Below are 21,245 nucleotides of genomic sequence, written 5' to 3'. Positions count from 1 at the left end.
AATAAATTATTTAAACAAAATATATTTAAATGAATTTTGTTTGCATTTGGCATGTCGGGAATAAGAGTACTCTTTTACCTGACGTGCCAACTGAAAAACTGTTACATAATTGGTCATTACCTGACATTGAAATAAAGTTTCATCGAGACCTTTTTAATTTGCTTTTTAAATGTGGAATTTATTATTAAAATAAATGGTATAAATAGTTATGTGTTTGTTAAACATATTTTCCTGGCATAAAAACAAGGCACAAGCTCACCGTTGATACAGCCATAAGACTTGCATTAATACTTTTTATAGTCCCTCTTTTATCAAAGAGAATGAAAGACAGTGAAACCAACGATGTGCTATCTCTATTTATTTAAAAGAAATGAAAGGGATGACAATAGGTTTTGTCCAAGAGTTTCGTCAGCAGAAACCGGTCACGCTCAATGTAACGTATTGCACGTTCATTATAAAATCTTAATTATAATATAAGGTTTACTAATTTTGTTAATTTTAATTTGCAAATTAGAATTATAAAAAAAATGCTGTGGCCATGTGGAAAACGATATTTCATATATAAAGTTCGGAAACACAGGAGGCTACTGCCATCTTTGCTTTTAGTGTTGTGTTGTGGACAGATGTGGACGAAATGTCATCTTTTCTTATTATATTGTGGTTCTTAATTATTGTGACAGTTGCTGCGAAAAAAACAGGTAATAGAGTCGACTATAACATAGCAAACCTCGGTAGTTTGTTTTAAATTTTTTAAACCAATATTAAATAGTCTCACTAAGGGATTAAGTAGCTTTTTAACAGTGAAACAATTTTTAAATTCAGTCCATTAGTTTTTGAGTTTCATAACAAAGACGTGTACAGTCAGGGTAACTGGCGGTGTTCCACCTTTAAAGCGACAGACGTTCAATCAAACAATATCCAATGGGATGCAGATTTTTAATGTGTCTGTAGAAACAAAAGTCGGTCAGTGGTACACTAATTGCTTTTTACTTTTGTGCCGTCGTTTATGCAATATACTGCTATTTAAATGGTTATTTATAAAAAGGGAGGAGTTTGCCTCTATGCAAGGAACTAGGTAATTTTGCTGTTAGTGGAACATCGCGGATTTCCACGACTGTACCTATATTTACAAAAGTACAAACCGTTCTTTGTCAGCTGTATTATGTGTAGACTGACGTTGACCCCGGCTTCACATGGATACTTGGTAGTTAATTCAATATTTTTTTATTTATCTTGTATCCAAAAGATGAGTGAATTGGAAAATTTTATTTTCTTGATATTTGACCCAACGGTGAACAATAATAACAAAGAAATGTATTATATATCGATGTTTTACCTTATAATTTATTGATTTTTAAACAGACAACACTGAAAATCGGACAGAATGATCATTTATTTTTAAGTAATAGAAATAAAAAGTAATGTGTTTGTGTTTTTATTACATGATTACGTAAACATCTTTTGTGTTTAACGTATCCGTATTCCGAATTTGCGATTGAAATAAAGTTAATTATTAAAAAATATTTATTCTTGTTACTTTATTTACAAAAGTATTGCTACCACGGAAAAAAACCAACACATATCTTTTTTGTATCCGACTCGAAGGATCAACTTTTTTGATTTAATTACTTTATGTTTTATTTAATATTTCAGAGTATCAGATCGATCAGTTTCCACGTTTGTTCCATTTGGATGATTACGAGCGATGTTTGTCAAGAAAAAATGGCCTTTACTGTCTTGGAACGTTTCAACTCAGCTCTGATGACCCAAATTCAATGTTTGACTCTTTAAAAGTATGTAATCGGTTTTTCTCTATTTGCTTCTCAATAGATGCTAGCCTGTCTGAGAAGATTTAAAAATCCTGCGATAATCAAATAGTGATTGTTCATTTAAAAAACTTATAATCTTGCTATTCATTTTCAACAGGAGTATTCATCCAACTTAACTAATTTCAACCATACACTATTGCACCGAGGCTACTGTGTCAGCTCTCGCTGCCAGTCTTTCGAAAAGAACGCAACGCTTCGCTTCGAAAGATGTATTCAAGATCGCACTCAGCGTTTATCTATGAACGCGACTTTAAAGACTTTGAAATACTGTCGAACAAGCACACAAGCAAAGAAGTTTGAAGATAATAAACTGCCGTACATAATATTTGGACTCGTAGTCGGTGTTTTACTGGTCTTAAATGTCGTTGGCACTGTGGTTACTGAATTTGTAGGAAATAAAAGTAAGTAGCCTTATCTATACTAACATGTACCTAAAAATTTCTAAATAGTGGCCAGAATTTCAAAGCCTAACGATAATTAAATCATCATATATTGTATAAAACGGAACAATTGACTCTTGAACCACAGGGAAACCTAGTTCAGGAGCCAAGGTTCCTACCAAAACGTATATAAATGTCTCAATAAAGCTTTTGTTTAGCTGATTACTGATTTCTGTAGATGGATCCGACTTCAACGTGTCTTTTGATGTTACTGACATTTAATTCTATCTCAATTATTAGTTAAAATCCTCTCCATCACTACTAATCATAAACGTCAGCGCCAAAACGATGAAAATAGGTAAAAAATACTATTTATAGCATGTCCATGTGTTTCTGTCGATCTTAAATAGTTAACTGCATATTTAAAAACAAATTGTAGATTAATTATTTTCTTACTAGAGAACCAGTACCATGTACCAAACTGCGTTCCGGAGGCCTTATTTTAGTCCTACTTCTCTTCCAACCCTTTCTCTTATAACGAAAGTATGGGAAGTGGAAGTGGACTTTCCGGATGAGAGGATGCATTGGAAAGGAAAACCTTTTCTTTCTGTGCAACCCTACTACGTCGATTAAAGGTACGCACTTGCGTATGTCAATGGGCAAGGGTCGCTTCGCTATTTCAGCGATTTCAGCTGGCCGCTCGCTCGTTTGCCCACTTATGATATAAAAGAAATGGGTCATAGATTATTTATTTTGTAGTACAAACTATAGTAGAGTCTTCTTTTCCAGAGAACAGTATTCTGGGTTGTTGGTCAGTAAAAGAGAATTGGTGTCGTCTCGTTCGTACATACGACGACAGTGACCCAGTTAGAGACGCGCTGTCTCCTATACAAGGAGCCAGGTAAATAAATAGTCATGAAGAAACAGCAGTAAAACTGCGTAAACTGCTAAAGTAAAATTAATAGCCAGCCAGTCAAAGTCATTGTATCTTTTCAGGGTACTCTTGCTGGTTCTCGTGATAATAGGTCATGTAATTGAAATTAACTACAAAACGTATATTAATAACACTATTTTCTTCGAAACCGTAAGTGTTTTTGAACTTTTAAATCTTTTGATATGACTTTACCAGTGTTAAGTGAATGATTTATAGTTGCTTGATCGAACGTAGTTAACACAAAAGTGGGTCTATCACGAATGTTTTCCATGTACGTTATAGTAACGCCTATGACAAAATAGATATGAGATTTGTCGTTGTACTTTACGCCCCTGTATAAATCTAATAGAAATTTTGCCGATGACGTTAGGAATACTTTAGCAAAATTTTGTGATAGGCCCCCAAAATGGACATATACATATTAACTGCTGCAAATATGTAAGTTAACGGTGTCCGATCCTTCGAATATTTCATTATACATTGCGGGTTATTATCTCATAACCTTATGCATATATCTTTAAGGGCACGCAATGTAATTGTTAAAGTACAATATTTCTTATTGCAGGCTCAAAAAAATCCGATGTCAATATTTTTCAAGAACGGTTCCTCAATAGTTCAGGCATTTGTGGTGATCTCAAACTTTCTTTTTGCCTACATGCTGCTAGCATACTCTCAGAAGAAGAAAGTCAGCATCTCTATGTTACCATTGTCGATTTTGTATAGAATTGTAAGGTATTTGACAATTTAATAATAAGTTATTTTTTTATATTATAATGTGACAAACGAACGAGCGGCCACCTGAAATCGCTGAATATCTAAGTGACCCTTGCCCATAGACACACGCAATTGCATATGCGTTGTCTACCTTTAATCGACGTAGGAGAGGATGCACAGAAAGAATATATTTTCCCTTTCCATGCATACTCTCATCCGGAAAGTCCACTTCCACTTCCCATCCTTTCCTTATGAGAAAAAGGGTGGGAAGGTAGAGAGGACTAAATGAGGCCTTCGGGACGCACACTCATCAGACGAAACGCGGAATTGCTTTCACTTCACGCCTGTCTTCTGTGTGATCGTGGCATTTCACCGGGCGAGCCGGGCCGATTCGTGCGAAGATGTTAAAGCGGGCTCTACCATTGTTAAATTTAACCAAATAATTCCCTGAGTGCCACAATCAGACGCTGAAACATCATAAAATTTGCATCGTAAGTCTTTAGGCCAAAGATTTCAGGTAACCAAACAGGAAACTACTACAATATAACTAGACTGGAGTATTCGAAATGACATCTAGCTGTCTTAGTCCACGTAAAAAAAAATTGAAAAACTATTTCTCTCGAAATTGCATCCCAATGCGTTGAGCCGTGTCAAAGTTACGTGGTAACATACGTCCATACATGTATACAACCAAACAGTCGAATAAAATGTGTGTAGTAATAACAAAGTACATATATTTGAAAATGACATAAACCATACTGAATGTTTCAACATTTCAGAATATCTCCAGTATACCTCCTGATGTTAGGCTTCAAGGCTAGCTGGTGGCGGCTGGCTGGCGACGGCCCGCTGTGGTCAGACTTGGTCATACCAGAGAGTGACGTCTGCAGGAAGAAGTTCTGGTTGCACGCCTTCTTTGTGCACAATCTGATCGAACCTGAAAAGTACTGTATGCTGCAGTCTTGGTAAGGGATATGTTACATCTGGCTCATAATCGAATTTCATAGTACCTGTAATAATCCAGTTCAGTAAGTCCAGAGCGTCGTTGGCTCAGGGCTCAAGCACTTGACTTTCAATCTGTAGGTCCTGGGTTCGAATCCCGCCATGTACCAATGTGTTTTTCGATTTCCAATTTAAATGTGTACATTTATACGACGTTCTTAGGGTAAAGGAAAACATCGTGATGCAACCTGCACATACATATGTGAGAAGAAAGTTCAATGATATGTGTGAATTCAAGCGTACATAATTAAAATCAAACAGAATTATGTTTTGACGTAGTTGTTTCCAAGGTAAATGTTCTTTCTAGATCAATCCGTAGTCTTTACTACGGTGTGCCATCGTTAAAAAATCAAGGAAATTAAAAATATTGTTCCGGATCTGCTAAAGATCTTCTAGATTTGCTGAACATCCATTCAGATCTTTAAACTTATCAGTTTTATTTCACGTACAGGTTTTTAGCGGTGGATGTACAACTACATATAATAGCTTGCTTCTTGACTCTCATCTTAATTAACAATCGTCGACGAGCTATCTACGTCATTGGTTCGTTGTTTGTCGCCTCCTGCTTCCTTAACTCTGGCTTAGCTTACATCTATGATTGGAAATCTCTGATGTACTTATTGTCCCCTGAGTAAGTCGTCTTTTTATTAATTAATATTTCTTTAGATGTCTGTCTGTTGACATCTTCTTTCTCTTTTTAATAGGTTAACATTGTATGCTATATTCGTGTAATTTAAAAGTACTTAAATTTTACAAGACCTAATTTACTATTCCGTAATATTGCCTACTCACTAGCATCAGGCGCAAATCGAAATAGTTAAATTAAGAAAAATGCATAAAATACTCTTCAGAAAAACAGCTTTTTGATTTCCTGGTAATATTACTCAGGATGATGCGCAATACATTTGAGGGCGTGTCCTCATTTTGGTATTTCTACACTACACCTTGGGGTAGTCTACCCGCTTGCCTGCTCGGTCTGTTTGTAGCACATCTACATTTATACGCTAAGGAACAAGGATATCATATCACAAATACTAAGGTACGTGATAAAGTACATATCCGTTGTAGTTAAAAAAACATTCTTCGTCTTTATCATCGTTCTATCTCAACGTTATTTCTCTCTATCTGTTTGTGTATCTATAATTCTCTATTGCTAGTATGTAAATACAAGTAATAACAATATCTTTCCATGTAACTTTATCTTGCAATATTTACAAAATTACATTGCCGAATAAAACATGAGGTTTGTTCATAAAGATTTTAAGTAAAATTAAATTGCTCACTCTTTTGTCACTGACTACAAATACCTTAGTATTCGTTTAATAGACTTCCTTGTTTTCAGTGGCTAGTACATCTCTATCACATAGCAGTTCCGATTTGTCTCGCTTGGGTACTCAGTGGCCATATTATATCGTCTTGGACCACTCGTCTTTCCATGGCCACGTACATTGGCATCGAGAGACCCATGTTCTCAGCGATATCAGCTCTTCTCCTATACGGTTCTACTGATAAAGTTGACAGTAAGTTTTTTTTTATATCATAAGGTGGCAAACGAGCGAGCGGCCACCTGAAATCGCTGAAATAGCCAAGTGACCGTTGCCTATAGACATACGCAATTACATATGCGTTGCCTACCTTTAAATCGACGGAGGAATGAAAGCATTTCCATGCATCCTCTCATCCGGAAAGTCCACTTCCACTTCCCATTCTTTCCTTATAAAAAAAGGGTTGGAAGGGAAAGAGGACTAAATTAGGCCTCCGGGACGCACACTCATCAGACGAAACGCGGAATTGCTTCCACTTCACGCCTGTCTTCTGTGATTTTTGTCTATCTAGTCAACTTTACAACTAGACTTATTACAGTGACAGGGATGAAATAAATATGATAAGAAACTGCTTCTGCGGAATGCTAGTGCAAGTACGATTTGACACTTAGTCTCGGTATTCAATTGTACAAAGAAACAATCAAAGTTACACACATACATACAGACATAACAGACAGAGAACAGAGAATAGTTTATGAAAGTCTATATTCTTTCATTATGATGGACAGATTGGTTCAGACGTTGGATGGCGTGGAGCGGCTGGCAGGTGCCTGCGAGGCTATCGTTATGTGTGTTGGTATTGCACCGCGCCATCAACACACAGCTGGTTGCTGTCCAAACCGCTGCTGTTACCACATCTGTGTTTGCCATTGTAAGTTACCTTTATAGTACCATCTCATTTGCTTAACACATGGATAAACGCCAATAGCCTAATGGTTAAAGGTACGGATTTCCGATCACGAGGTCGGGGGTTCCGAATCCCGCCATTAGACTATTGTCGTAAACCATATTCAAGCACAAGCCTAGAGCTTAGTTGAAATGGTACAATAAATTTTAGTAAATTTCCAAATAAAATCTGCTAATATTTTATCAAAAAAAACATATCTTTATTTTCTTAATTTATAAACTCTTCCTTGGCCTAAAGAAGTCTACTAATGTACAAAAGTTTTACAGACTTAAAAGAAAATCAATTACATTAATTTATCATTATATTTTAAAGTAATAGTGCAATCTTCGTCTTCTATATTTCAAAACATTTGGCTTTATAACTATTCAAACTGTTCTATATAAGCCCCTTTTTAGTAGTTAAAAATTTTGATATTAAAACTGATAAAAATACAAACATCAAGAACCTCTTAATGTCTATTGTTTTGTGAAACTAATCGTTACTTTCTCAGATGAAAATCTCTATTATTTTACTTCTTACTAATATTATAAATGCAAATGTTTGAATAGATGGATTGATGTTTGTTTGCTTGAAGGTATCTCCAGAACGGCTGTATGGATCTCGCTGAAATTTGGCATAGATGTAGAACATAGCCTGGAAGAACATATAGGCTAATAGTTAAGTTTTTTTTTAATTCTGCGCGAACGGAGACGCGGGCGACAGCTAGACTATATAAAACATATCGTTATCCAATCATTATCTTTGACAAAACTGAGATAACGATATGCTTTAAACGTAGATTTTGTTCTAAAACCCACGATTATTTTTTATTTTGTTACAGGCAATATATGTTATTCAAACGACATTAACTTCTTATCTACTGGCGATACCAATGATGGTGCTTGTCGAAATGCCGATACAACGTACATTCGTTGCTTATATCACACGAGGGAAGCACGATGAATAGCACTTCAATGGAACATGATACCTTAAGAAGTACGGTGTACATAAAAAGTTTAAGCATTGAAATTCAGCCAGATATACCAAGGTTGTAGACAAAGAATTTTTATCGCTTTCGCAATAAAATGTAACAAAGGGTCTATTTGCTAAAGAGATATTAGCGATTTTTTTCGTAAAGTCATCGATATTTCAACAGTGGTAGAGCCCGCTTTAACATTTTCGCACGAATCGGCCCGGCTCGCCCGGTGAAATACCACGACCACACAGAAGACAGGCGTGAAGTGGAAGCAATTCCGAGTTTCATCTGATCAGTGTGCGTCCCGGAGGCCTAATTAGTCCACTTTCCCTTCCCATCCTTTTTCTTATAAGGAGCGGATGGCAAGTGGAAGTGGACTTTCCGGATTAGAGGATGCATGAAAAGGGAAGATATTTTCTTTCCGTGCATCCTCTTCTCTGTCGATTATAGGTTAGCAGCGCATATACAATTGCGTATGTCTTTGGGCAATGGTCACTACGCTATTTCAGCGATGTCAGGTGGCTGCTCGCTCGTTTGCCACCTTAGGATAAAAAAAAATCGTCAGGTGTAATGCCACGACCACAAGGAAGATAGGCTTGAAATGTAAGTTAGGTATACACAAATATGATTTGACCTATAGATATGCATATGTTGATTGTTTATATAAGCATATGCATAATTTAATTACCAACAATATTTAAAAGGCGTAATATTTAAAGGACGTAATTTTTTTGCGTTCGAAAAATGTTAATATTATAAGATTATAAAAAATATGATAAGTTCAAAAACAATGTGGCTTATTCAATATTTCTTTTGTACAAAATAAACATAATAATTAAAAAAATTATAACAAAATGAGAATAACAATTTTTTTTTGTGAAAACCTTAGTTTTGTTTCCTAACAAAAGACTTACTACCAAAAGTATAATTAAACGTTTGTTTTTAAAGTATTTTTGTTTGTAAATTTACTAATATTTCTTGTATCATTCCAACTAAGCTATATGCTTGTGCTAGGACATGGTTTACGACAATAATCGAATGGAGGGATTCGAACCCCCGACCGCGTGATCGGAAATCCGTACCCTTAACCATTAGGCCATTGATATTTAAAATGGTTTATTTATAGTAGGTATTTAAAATAGCATAATATTAATATGAACGCATATTATATTGTAGGTTCTGGTTGTCGTAAAGGGATATTTTATATTCCACTAGCTATCGCCCGCTACTCCATCCGCACGGAATTAAAAAATATATGTGTAAGAAAGAAAATCCGACAATGTGTCGGTGTGGCGCAACACTAGCCTTATTAAAATGTCAACGTTTATGTTCTCTCTCTAATCAATCTGACACTTGACTTGGTAACTAAAACCCATGCGCGCCAAAGGATTCTAACTAATAATGTCTAAAAATATATATTTAAGCCTAAGTGTTCATCCAGAGATCTATGCAGCCGTTTTAGAGATCTAACAAACATCCATCTATCCATCCATCCATCTCAACATTTAGGTACATATAATATTAGTAAGTCATAAGATAAGATTATTATCATTATTTTTTCAAAGCGAATGAAGAAGAGAAAAATATTCCAAGCAAATTGTTTTTTTTTTCAGCTTACGAGTATATTTTATGATTTCAGATGAACTGTAGGTCTTCTGTATGTCATAAAAACTATTGTTTTTAATGTCGTAATCCTTGTACAAGCCACTTGACCTTTGACCCCGAACATAGAAATATGACAACAGTTTTTGATAGAAAAACTTAAACAATAGATTGAATAAAAAAAAACAATTATTAGTTATGTATTTTTAAGTATAAGTTTCTGACAATCATTTTAAAGGCTATATGTAGTTAAATGTACATATAATCTTCATCATCAGCTTACTATACGTCCCCACCGAGCTCGGAGCCTACCCAAAGTTAAGGGTGACTAAAGTCAACCACGCTGGCCTAGTGCGGGTTGGTTGACTTCACACATATCTTTGAATTTCATCTCAGATATGTGCAGGTTGCATCACGATGTTTTCCTTCACATACAATCTTACATCTTACCAATAAAGTTCTTAAAAATAAATGCGAATGTTAAGTTGGATGGATGGATGTTTATTTGAAGGTAGACATAGAACGTAATCTGGAAGAACACTTATGTTTTTTTAATTGTTAGTCTCTAGTTACTTATCAAATACTAGCTGTCGTCCGCGACTCCGTCCGGGCGGAATCAAGAAAAAACTTAATTAGTAGCCTATGTGTTCTTACAGGCTATGTTCTATATGTATACCAAATTTCATCGATGTCCATTCAGCCGTGATAGAGATAGCTTCAAACAAACATTCGCATTTATAATATTAGTAAGATTTAAGATAGTAAGATAACTGTCGCCTTCGAACATACATAAAAACGTCCGAGTTCCGTCATCGGACGACACGACAGACCGCCAGGTTCCATCCACACCATCTCGATGGCTGGCAATCCACAACCGTGCGGTTTGCGCGTAACTTCCTGCCTCGCACAGCAGCGTTGTGGAATAGTCTGTCCTCGACGGTATTTCCAAACCGCTACGACTGAGGGTTCTTCAAGAAGCGAGCGTATCACCATCTTAAAGGCCGGCAACGCATCTGTTGTTCCTCTGGTATTGCTGATGTCCATGGGCGTCGTTAAACACCTCGGTGTTCCTGCTGCTCGTTTGCCCCCTTTTGTTATAAAAAAACAACGTAAACTTGTCAGTGTGGTAATTAGGAAGTTTACTTCCAGATTTAGTGTAAGCCATATATTGAAGGGAGTACAGACACTATCAAATAAAGTTTCATAAATGATATGTTTTTATGCATAAATACTGATACGTCCGGCATTTTTAAATATCATAAGATATTTATGCAAGGATATAACAATAAACCTTAAAGTTTATATGTTTTAGGGTTGTCAGCTGCGAAGTCATTAACAATGACCCTAGCGTAAATATTTGTGACAATCGCCTTATAGATATCGTCATTATATCAAAATTATTATAGTATGTGATTTTTGGTGTTCTTTTACTGACTTGAGGAATCTTTTGTAAAGTGACTTTGTACTGTTACTTCGTTTGTGTCAAATATTAAACTCAAAGAATGAAAATATTTTGAAGAAGATGGATGGATGTTTGTTTGAAGATATCTCCGGAACGGCAGCATAGATCTCGCTGTAATTTAGCATATATGTAGAACATTGTCTGGAAGAACAGATATACTACTAAGTTTGTTTTTAATTCTGCGCATACGGAGTCGCGGGCGACAGCTATTTTCTAATCAAAAGTAAATTGCGAGATTACATACCGAATTACTAACAGGTCGAAATCGGTCAAGGGTTAAAAACCAGACTAAGAACAAGATAAGACATTTTAGGAGGGATGATGATGATATACAAAAAGTAATGAGATTGAATGCGGATGGCTGCAAAGGTAGAGGAAGCTCAGGAAAAGTATGGAATGACTGTGTGAAAGAGTATAAGCGTAGAAAGGGGGCAGATTTAGGTACGACGGCAGATAGATATGTATGGAGTACATACTCTGCCGACCCTGTATAGGGATAAGGGCAGGTTAATGATGACTAAGAACAAGATAAGATGTTTTTATACAAGTTAGCAGTGTAAACACGCACTTATTCGATATTTAAATAATTCCATATTCCATTCGTTTCTTCCTCATCCATAAAAGTTAATTTACATTAAATATGTGTTTGTATAAAAAATTAAATCGTAAAATTTTAACTGTCTGTTTTCTCTGCATACTTGCAAAAAACATGTATAATATATCGATAAAAATTAATATATACTTATGGCTAAAAGGGCCTTTTGTGGCATTACCAATGTTTATGTGATCTGAAAGGAAATGTTTACACCACAGCGCTTTCCTGTTCATTGCACCGATATGTGTGGGAACGTTAAAACAGCTAATTAAAAATATATTCAAACTAGCTGTTGCCCGCGACTCCGTCCGCGTGGATATATAAAAAAACTTTATATATAAATAAGTTAAATAAAAAGCAGCTCTTCAAGGCATAAATTCGAAAAAATAGAAATAAAATAAAGAATAAACAGAACCCTATGTCCGTCTCCATGCTCTAAGCTACCTCCTCACCAATTTTCAGGCATATCGGTAAAGCCTTTCTTGAGTTATAAATAGTGTAACTAACACGACTTTCTTTTATATATATATATAAGACTATTCTTTGTATTGAATAAACAAGCGCTTGATCACCTACCTGATGTTAATTAATGATGTGGTCGAAAGATGGGCACGCGTTAGCTTAATAAATAAGAATGAGAGTGAATAGGGTACTAAATTATTCAAACTTTCGTGAGACATTATACTAAATTGATATATAAACACGGCTAAACACTTACGTATATTCGTCCCTCGCGGCCCGTCGCTCACGTCCGGAAATAATACCAGTACCACTCATCCTGATGAAGGGCCTCCGATGGGCTCGAAACTAGACGGTGCCGCCACCGGACGAATATATGTGAGTGTTTAGCCGTTTATATATCAATTTTGAATAGGGTACTCTACTCTTGAAGTCGCCCACGTCATACTTTAACGGAAAAGCTCAAATTCTTCTAAATCTTTTCCTATATCATAAGGTGGCATACAAGCAAACTGCCACCTAAATTCACCAAAATAGCAAAGCGAGCGCTGTTACATACATACGCAATTGTAGATGCGTTGCCTACCTTTGTTCGACAGAGGAGGAGTCGCACAGAAATAGAATATTTCCTATACATACACTCTTTCATCCAATCCACTTTACGTTCCCATTCTTTAACCCAAATAAAGCAACCCGCATTGTGCCAACGTGGTTAACTATGACCTAATCACCGCTAACTTAGGGTAAGCTCCCAGCCTCAGTGGGGACGTGAGCTGATGATGACGACTTATAAAGTTAAAACTTACGTGTGTAGCCAGCCTTATACATAATTCAAACTGTAATAACATAGTTGGATGACAAAGAAGGTCGTCTGAAAAGGTCTGATGGAATTAAAATAGCTCAATTAATGATTAAGTACGATATAAAATTTCATCTTCGGGTATCAAAATACATGTTCAAGAAAAACAAAATATTTATAAGGATTTTATGACTGTACAATTTTAATTTTAAACTTTATTGTATTAAAAAATATCAACACAGATTGCTAATTTAAAAAATTGAATAACTTATTTAATTATTTTAACTTAACAACAACTTACTTGTTAATATTTAATCGATAACATTTTATAAAGGTCTGAGTTAAGTTTTTTTTTTGTTTTCACAAGTATTACTTTTATTTACCGTTACTATTTATAGCAGTTTTGCTTATACATATTTAAGGCTTAAACACACTCTTATAACTACGTTGATGTCCATATCACCAGCGTTTAAAAGGTTAAAACACGTGTTTAAATAAATATTCTTTAATTGTATCCAAGGAGCTCGGAGTCAATCCTAAGTTAGGGGTAACTAAGCCAATGTCACGGACGAGAGCGAAAGCGTGCCCGTGGTCCCGTCCCGATGCGTTGGAGGAACAGAGGGGTTTAGTGGGTATGCCTCCGCTATGAAGGAAAATCCCACAAAACTACCCCCCCACCGGAGCGCGGAGCATGCAAAAAGCATTCCTCTCTGGAGAAAAAAAGGGTAACTAAATCATAGTCAACCATGCTGACACAGTGCGGGTTATCTTCGCACATATCTTTCAATCTCTTCGCAGATATGTGCAGATTATATCACGATGTTTTCCTTGCCGTAAGAACGTCGGATGAACGTACATATGTATCGGAATACATTGGTACATAGTGGGATTCGAACCCAAGATCTGCAGATTGCAAGTCAAGTTAACGCCTAAGCTACCGACGCTCGCATACCTAAATAGTACTGTAGGATAATACAGAGAATATTGTAATCGTCGCCTTTAAATGCGACGTTTGTTTACCAAGTTTAAAACTTGATTTGAAATAGGTAGGTATCGATTGTGTACATTCTCAATTCATGGTCGAATCCTTTTGTATTGTTTCATTACGACTTAATATTAAAATAACGGGACTTAAGGTGAAGGATATCGCGACTATAAACAATACGTAACACAGTAATTATTGAAGACTAGCTGTCGCCCGCGACTTCGTCCTAACGGAATTAAAAAAAACTTAATAAGTAGTCTATGTGTACCATAATGTGTTCTACATGTGTGTCAATTTTCATCAAAATCCATTGAGCCGTTCCGGAGTTCAAACAAACATCCATCTAAATTTTTGCATTAACATTATTAGTAAGAAATAAGATTGCTATACGAATATGTGAAATAATCGATATCGAACTAAAAAAGGTTATCGAATCAGGGAACCGAACGACTATACATACAGACAGTCGTGTTACTATTTATATCATACTTTGTTTAAAGCGGGATAATTCTACGGAGATACGGAACAGTATGAATTTGTCTGCTATGCAAAAATCTAGCGATACTTACGTTATATAGACAAGAAATAGATCCATTTTCGAATTCATTTACCAATATCGTTTTATGAGATAAAGTTGGTATATAAAAAAGAAATTAGAATTGAGCCTCGGTCACCTCGTTTGTGACACTAAACTTAAAACTATTTCGTACCTGTCTTCTGTGAGGTCGTGGTATTTCCGATCAAGTCGACATATCCGGCAACAGATTTTGTTCGATGTCAAAACATTCTAAACGACCTTTTCTAATCTAAGTAACTTAAATATTCGTAAACATTTGTAAATGTAAAAATTATTTCATCATCGTCATCATCAGCTCAATATACGTCCACACCGAGGGACTCGGAGCCTACCCTAAGTTAATTGTGATTAGGCCATAGTCAACCACGCTGGCCAAGTACGGGTTGGTTGACTTCACACATATCTTTGAATTTCTTCTCAGATATGTGCAGGTTGCGTAACGATGTTTTCCTTCACCGTTAGAACGTCGGATAAATATACATATGTTAATCGGAAATCGAAAAAACACATTGGTACATGGCGGGATTCGAACCCAGGACCTGCAGATTGCAAGTCAAGTGCTTGGCCCCTGAGCCACCGACGCTCCGAAAAATTATTTACCTATTCCATATCTAGGTCACATTTTAATTACGTATTTGGTGATAATATTAAGCCATAATAAATTGCAAATCTCTACAGCCTTCACAAGACTCAAGGTTTTTATTCTAAACGTGTGCTTAATGAATTTAATTACTATTTAAGTTTAATTATTTTATTGATATTCTATGTTTTTGAATTAATTATACAATCGTTTGAAATTGTGCGTCTATAATTCACCAATAAATTTAAATTACTATTTTTTCCGTGACTTATACGTCCGTTATAGTAGATACGATTTTTTTAAGATGGCAAATAGCAAACGGCAACTTGAATTCGTCGAAATAGCGAAGCGATTGCCCATAGACATACTCAATTACAGATCCAATGCCTACGTTTGATCGATGGAAGAGGAGACGCACAGAAAGAGAATATTCCCCCTTCCTATGACTTACGTCATTTTTAAAATTTAAAATTAATTAATGTGTAACAAGAATCTTTAAATAAATTATTTTATATTTATCTTAAGATTTAATTGAAATCAGTTTATTTAAATTTTCGTGTCATCTGATAACATGACCCTGAGTCGCAAAATTGTGTCAAAGCGGAAGAAATCCGGACCTCCTTGAGGACCGCGAGTCAGCTGTTCTGATTAAATTTGATTGAATATAGTTCGATAAACTTATCATACTTGAGTGAAACTAAATAACATCATCATCAGCTCACTATACATCCCCACTGAGGAACTCGGAGCATATACTAAATGGTGACTAGGCCATAGTCAACCACGGTGACCCAGTGCGGATTAACTCACACATAACTGTGAAATTTATACGCAGATGTGTGCAGCATCACGATGTTTTCCTTCACTTTAAGTACGTCGGATTGTATATTTGTAATTTAAAAAACACATTGGTATTATACATTGCGGGATTTGAATCCAGGATCTGTAGATCACAGTCAAATGTTTAACCCTTGAGTAATCGACCGAGCTAAACAACAAAACCTCATTAATGTCTCCCTGGTAATGTTAAAAGTTCTTTGACGGACTATAGCTGCATTGTAACCTCCACCTCCACCACTCTCTCACGCGCCAGATTATTTTTTCGCACTATACTACATTCGCTAAAAAAATATTGTACAGCACTTTGACCTTGGTCACTGCACAGGAAATTTCTAGATACGCGTAAACATATTTTTAACATTCCATACTTATACATACATATAATACTAGCTGTCGCCCGCGACTCCGTCCGCGTGGGATCAAAATATAGATAGAAGCCGATTTTCAGACCTATAGAATATCCATTTAAAACATCAAAAAAATCCGTCAAGCCGTTTCTTAGAAGTATGGTTACTAATATTATGCCACGAGAATTTTATATATATGACTAGCTGTCGCCTGCGACTCCGTCCGCGCGGGATTAAACATTGATGTTGGCCGATTCTCAGACCTACTCAATGTGCTTACAAAATTTCATGAGAATCGGTCAAGCCGTTTCGGAGGAGTATGGGAACGAAAATTGTGACACGAGAATTTTATATATACGATTATAAAGAGGTAAGATTGATTGATTGTTTGCATTAAATAAGCTCCGAGACTACTGAAAACTATCCCCCGGGTGACAGGCTATATCTGTTTTTAAATTTCACAATACTTTATTTATTTTAATATATGTAGAAAAAATGTGTCATTTCAATGAATCTGTTTACAAAATTAGTTGCGAAATAAATTTCAAAATGAAAATTATTTGCAAATTTTTTTTATTACCATTAACTCAATGACAGCAAGGCTCTACGCGCGGACGTAAATTTGCATAATATGTAAGAGGGGTTTGTTTTTATGTAAATTTCATTGTGAAGGCCTAGAGGCTAAAAGTTGAATCGATTTGAACTAATGATTCGATTCGTTTTGTTTCCCTAAAATTAACATATAGCGGACGTAAAATTTATAATTCTAATTTAGTGCAAAACGAGTTTGTATATTATTCACAATAACGTTTTTACATTGCTAAATCAATTTTAAATGTTTTCGAGTAAATACCAAAATAATAATTAAAAAAATAACTCTATTATTTAATATTTATTTCGTATAATTTAAAAATTCAAAAAAAATTAAATTTGTTTTTTCGCCAATAGATGGCGCTGTTTCATAAGTGAGAGTCTGAGTTTTTTAGGGATTTTTTTTGTTTTTTATTTATTTATTTATAATATGCTTGTATTAATTCTATTGTATTGTATATTACCTAAATACATACTATAGATTATTTCAAGGCATACCTTGGCCATAGACAAGGTACAGTTTAATTATAGTTTAAAGTTATTTTCTTTGTTCATAGATTAATTTTGCAACGACTACGTGAATAAAGGTCGACTATGATATTATCTCGTAATTACATTTACTGACATAATTTGTTATTATATTGCGACGTTATGACAGATTATACCTTTTAAAATATGTCATAATCATTACACATGACTTTTATTTGGATAAATTCGTTAAGGAAGATCGGTCTTTTATTACGACTTTACACGTCTAAGCCAATTTATAATGTTGGCAAGGGTGCGGCAATATTCCCACCGAAAATAGGCCAACCCATTTTTTTTTGAAGCGACTAATAGCATATTTTGTCTTTTCCTAATTTTTTTTGTTCAAGATTTTTTCTTAAATTTACGGACTAAATTATTGTATTTATTTTAGTGATTGTAAATGGGCTATAACTTGTATATTTATTATTTAGGAATATTTGTTTAATTTAATTTAAATGTTTAATGTCATATTATCAAATTCGATAATTCGACCGTGACCCAAGTCTACCGGCTTATCCTTAAGATGCCTTATTTATTTTCGTAAACAATTGTCAGGTGATATAAAAGTGGGCTTCCACAGCTTGTCATAAAACATAATTCCTGTCGTTCTACTTTTTCCTAAAGAACCATATTTGAAGGGGACGATTGTACTGCTTAAACCGTGATTCTGAAATGCGAACCTCTTTTAGAAATTTGCATATATTTTTTTAAAGTGAAAGCTAGTATAGGTTTCTAATATTTTTTAATGCATAAATATTTATGCAGCTGACTGTACATATGTCTTGCAAAAATTAATATTGTACAAACCACAGAAACTTGTGGGAAATGTTAGCTGTATACGGTAAAATGTTTTTTTTTTCTTAAATTAAATATAATAAGTAATTTTTTAAAGTCTTACATATGTTTTTAAATGTCATGTTTATTATTAACTTTTTTTTTTAATTAAATACTTTCACGGTTCGTTTTAAGTATGATTTAATTGGTAGAAGAAAATATTTATAACAATACTTCGTTAAAAGGCTTTTTTTTACTTCAAAAAGAAGGAGGTTCAAGGAGGAGGACAATTCGTCTGTATGTTTTTTTAAGTGTGTTATCGCGTAACTCTGCCCCTGGTGCACTGATTTTGAAAAAATATTTTTTGCTCGAAAGTTTTTGCCTGCAGGTAGATCCTATTTTTTTAATAATTTTTAAAATGATTTCAACAATAACATTGTACATATTTTTATAATAACTTTTGCATGACATTGACACTTATTTGTGACGTCAACAAAACCCATGAATATTAACATATTCTTCATTCATTACGTAAAAACAATGACTATTTTTGTATTTAAAAATATTTAGTAACATTTCAACAGTCTTTTGTTTTGCTCGTGAATATATTATATATATGTATTATATAATAGCTGTCAAAAGTAAGTTCTCACTCGATTACAATGCCATAGCTCCTGGAAGCTTTAATAATTATCCGAGAAACTAATATGACATGTAACTAAAATTATGTAAACTTTTAAAACTATTTTAACTCAAACTCGAAAAACAAATTGGAACACGACCTGATGATTACAGCGCTACCGACGCTCTTGACTATGGTCTAGTCAACCTTAGGGTAGGCTTCGAGCCTCTTAGTTGGGACGTATAGTGAGCTGATAACATTGCTACTCTTAGGAGATTCTTTAAATTACATGTTCCTACTTTTTATAACAGCATTTAAGTTATCAATGTCTTTCTAGCCTCGAAACTTCGCGAAGTTCAATTAATACGAGCAGTACAATAAATCTGTCGACTCAGCTTTTTCGTGGACCTTACCCTTTGAGTCTCTTTAAATAACGTTGGTTATATTTTAAGTTTGCAGGAAATAAGATTAAAGAAAAAAATAATTATAATGGATTAAAAGATAAGTCACGATAAAAATAAGGGGTATGCCAAGCCGCGGATAAGTGTGTCACATTCGAAAAAATACTGCAATTCTAAGTTTTGACGGGGGGAAATTCTGACGGTCACAACGAGGTTGACTGATCTTACCAATCCCTGATAATTTTTCATGTTACAAATATTTGTTACCGTCATAGTGGGTTTCTACTGTTGACATTCTTGTACAAAAACAATCGTCATTTCTTACGTTCGCTTTAAAAAAAAATAGGGATTACTATATCTTACTAATATTATAAATGCGAATGTTTGGATCGATGGATGTTTGTTTGAAGGTATCTGCGGAACGGATTTTGATGAAATAAAGCACAGATGCTAAATAGTCTGGAAGAACACTTAGGCTACTTATTAAGTTTTTTAAATTCGCAGGCAGCATCATCATCATCAGCACACTATACGTCCCAACCGAGCCTCGGAGCCTACCCAAGTTAGGGGTGACTAGGCCATAGTCAACCACGCTGGCCCAGTGCGGGTTGGTTGACTTTTAATACATTATTTACGGCTTCGAAAACTACAGTGGAAAACAGGCACAAAAATACGACACATCTTATTGTCTCTGTTGCCGACAGATACGGAACCTCTTTACACGTTTTTTATCGTAATTTTTAAATTTTTGTATTTGGAACTTTATATATTTTTTCTTCCTTATTCTCTATATTTAAAAGTTTAACTGGTAAATAAATCCTCTAACAATGCGTGTTTTTCTCTTTATTTTCATAATTCTGTTTTATATTTTCATTTTGTCTTATTATTATATAATATTATATAATATTCCAAAATTCATCCTAATCCAACCGCTCTTTCCATCATCATATTTTCCGTCGTCTTTTGTCTCTATTTTTTCAAAGATAATGAAAGGTATGAAGATATTACAATACGTCATCGCGCATATCCAGTTACGATGACCTTAGTTGCAACACATAGTAATGCAAAGATTATTTTTATAAACCCGTATAAAATAAAAATAATTTCTTGTTTTACACACAGGTTCTTAAAATCAACTTTTAGATACTGCCTTCATTCCTTACCTGTTTAAGGATTTTTCCACACGTTACACGGATAATTTAAAATAACCGACTTTTATGTCTTTGCACTCTGGGGGAAATACACTTGATACTACAAAATCTATCAAGCCTTTAAAGCTATATGCTACTGAGCGCCAAAGTTGTCCAAGTTGACTGATTTCTAGGGTCATCAGAAGACTCGGTACACTTGTACGACATATATATATATATATATGAATGTCTGTATGTAATTTCGCAAAAGAAAAATTATTTTGCAAACATGGTGTATTTTCGTTACTTATAACGAAAACCCAATTTTTTAACATATTATCTGTCTGTGTGAATGGTTGGACTGATTTTGAAGATGAAATTTTTAGTGAGCAATCGTTAATCGAAATAAATTTGAGGGTTCCTCAGTTGCAAAACAATTATAGTAGCAAGGGTTTCCTCGAAAATAGTGATATTATGAAATAACGAGAAAAATAAGTTTCAAAATCTATGTTATAAGAACACACAAAGTTTATTGCTCAAACAAAAAACATACAAACATTACTTATATATACATCTCGAATGATATTAAAAGATCCTTTTACAAAGAAGTAAAAAAAACTTAAAGTTAAATTTTTTTGTATGATATACATAAGAAATAAATTAATAAAAATAAAAAATATTTTCGCACATTTTGAAATATAAATTAATTGTAACGAATACTTGTTTACATGTAAATGATATCAATGTCACATAATTTTGGCATTTCGTTGTGCCTTCATTTTAACACGTTAAAAAGGTAATAAAAAAAATTACAAATTCCCGCACTTCCTAATGAAGCAGAGACGACCTTTAACTCACGATGCCCTTTGCCTTTAATATTTAAAAAAAACTACTACAATTTAAGTAG

At 34.5% G+C, this 21,245-nt stretch overlaps 1 protein-coding gene across 1 annotated transcript; it reads left to right on the top strand.

The window, feature by feature from the left end:
- Positions 1-575: 575 nt before the first annotated feature.
- LOC106117567 (uncharacterized) lies at positions 576-8,291 on the top strand. The gene is made up of 12 exons (XM_013311928.1): positions 576-698; positions 1,654-1,793; positions 1,927-2,230; positions 2,999-3,110; positions 3,206-3,293; positions 3,709-3,875; positions 4,637-4,822; positions 5,311-5,490; positions 5,748-5,898; positions 6,202-6,379; positions 6,913-7,055; positions 7,912-8,291. The coding sequence occupies exons 1-12, from the start codon at positions 635-637 to the stop codon at positions 8,035-8,037; spliced, it is 1,839 nt and encodes a 612-aa protein (XP_013167382.1). The 5' UTR covers positions 576-634; the 3' UTR covers positions 8,038-8,291.
- The last annotated feature ends 12,954 nt before the right edge of the window (positions 8,292-21,245 follow it).

Source organism: Papilio xuthus, unplaced genomic scaffold (genome assembly GCF_000836235.2).
Source record: "Papilio xuthus unplaced genomic scaffold, Pxut_1.1 DF827679.1, whole genome shotgun sequence".
Classification (NCBI taxonomy): domain Eukaryota; kingdom Metazoa; phylum Arthropoda; class Insecta; order Lepidoptera; family Papilionidae; genus Papilio; species Papilio xuthus.
Note: the sequence above shows the minus strand (reverse complement) of the source record. Positions and strands in the feature narration are given on the sequence as shown.

Excerpts from the sequence above, each read along its gene's own strand:
- LOC106117567 (XM_013311928.1), top strand. The coding sequence starts at position 635 with ATGTCATCTTTTCTTATTATATTGTGGTTCTTAATTATTGTGACAGTT. Across the intron at positions 3,111-3,205 it reads TCTCCTATACAAGGAGCCAG|GGTACTCTTGCTGGTTCTCG; the intron begins GTAAATAAATAG and ends GTATCTTTTCAG. Across the intron at positions 3,876-4,636 it reads ATTTTGTATAGAATTGTAAG|AATATCTCCAGTATACCTCC; the intron begins GTATTTGACAAT and ends TCAACATTTCAG.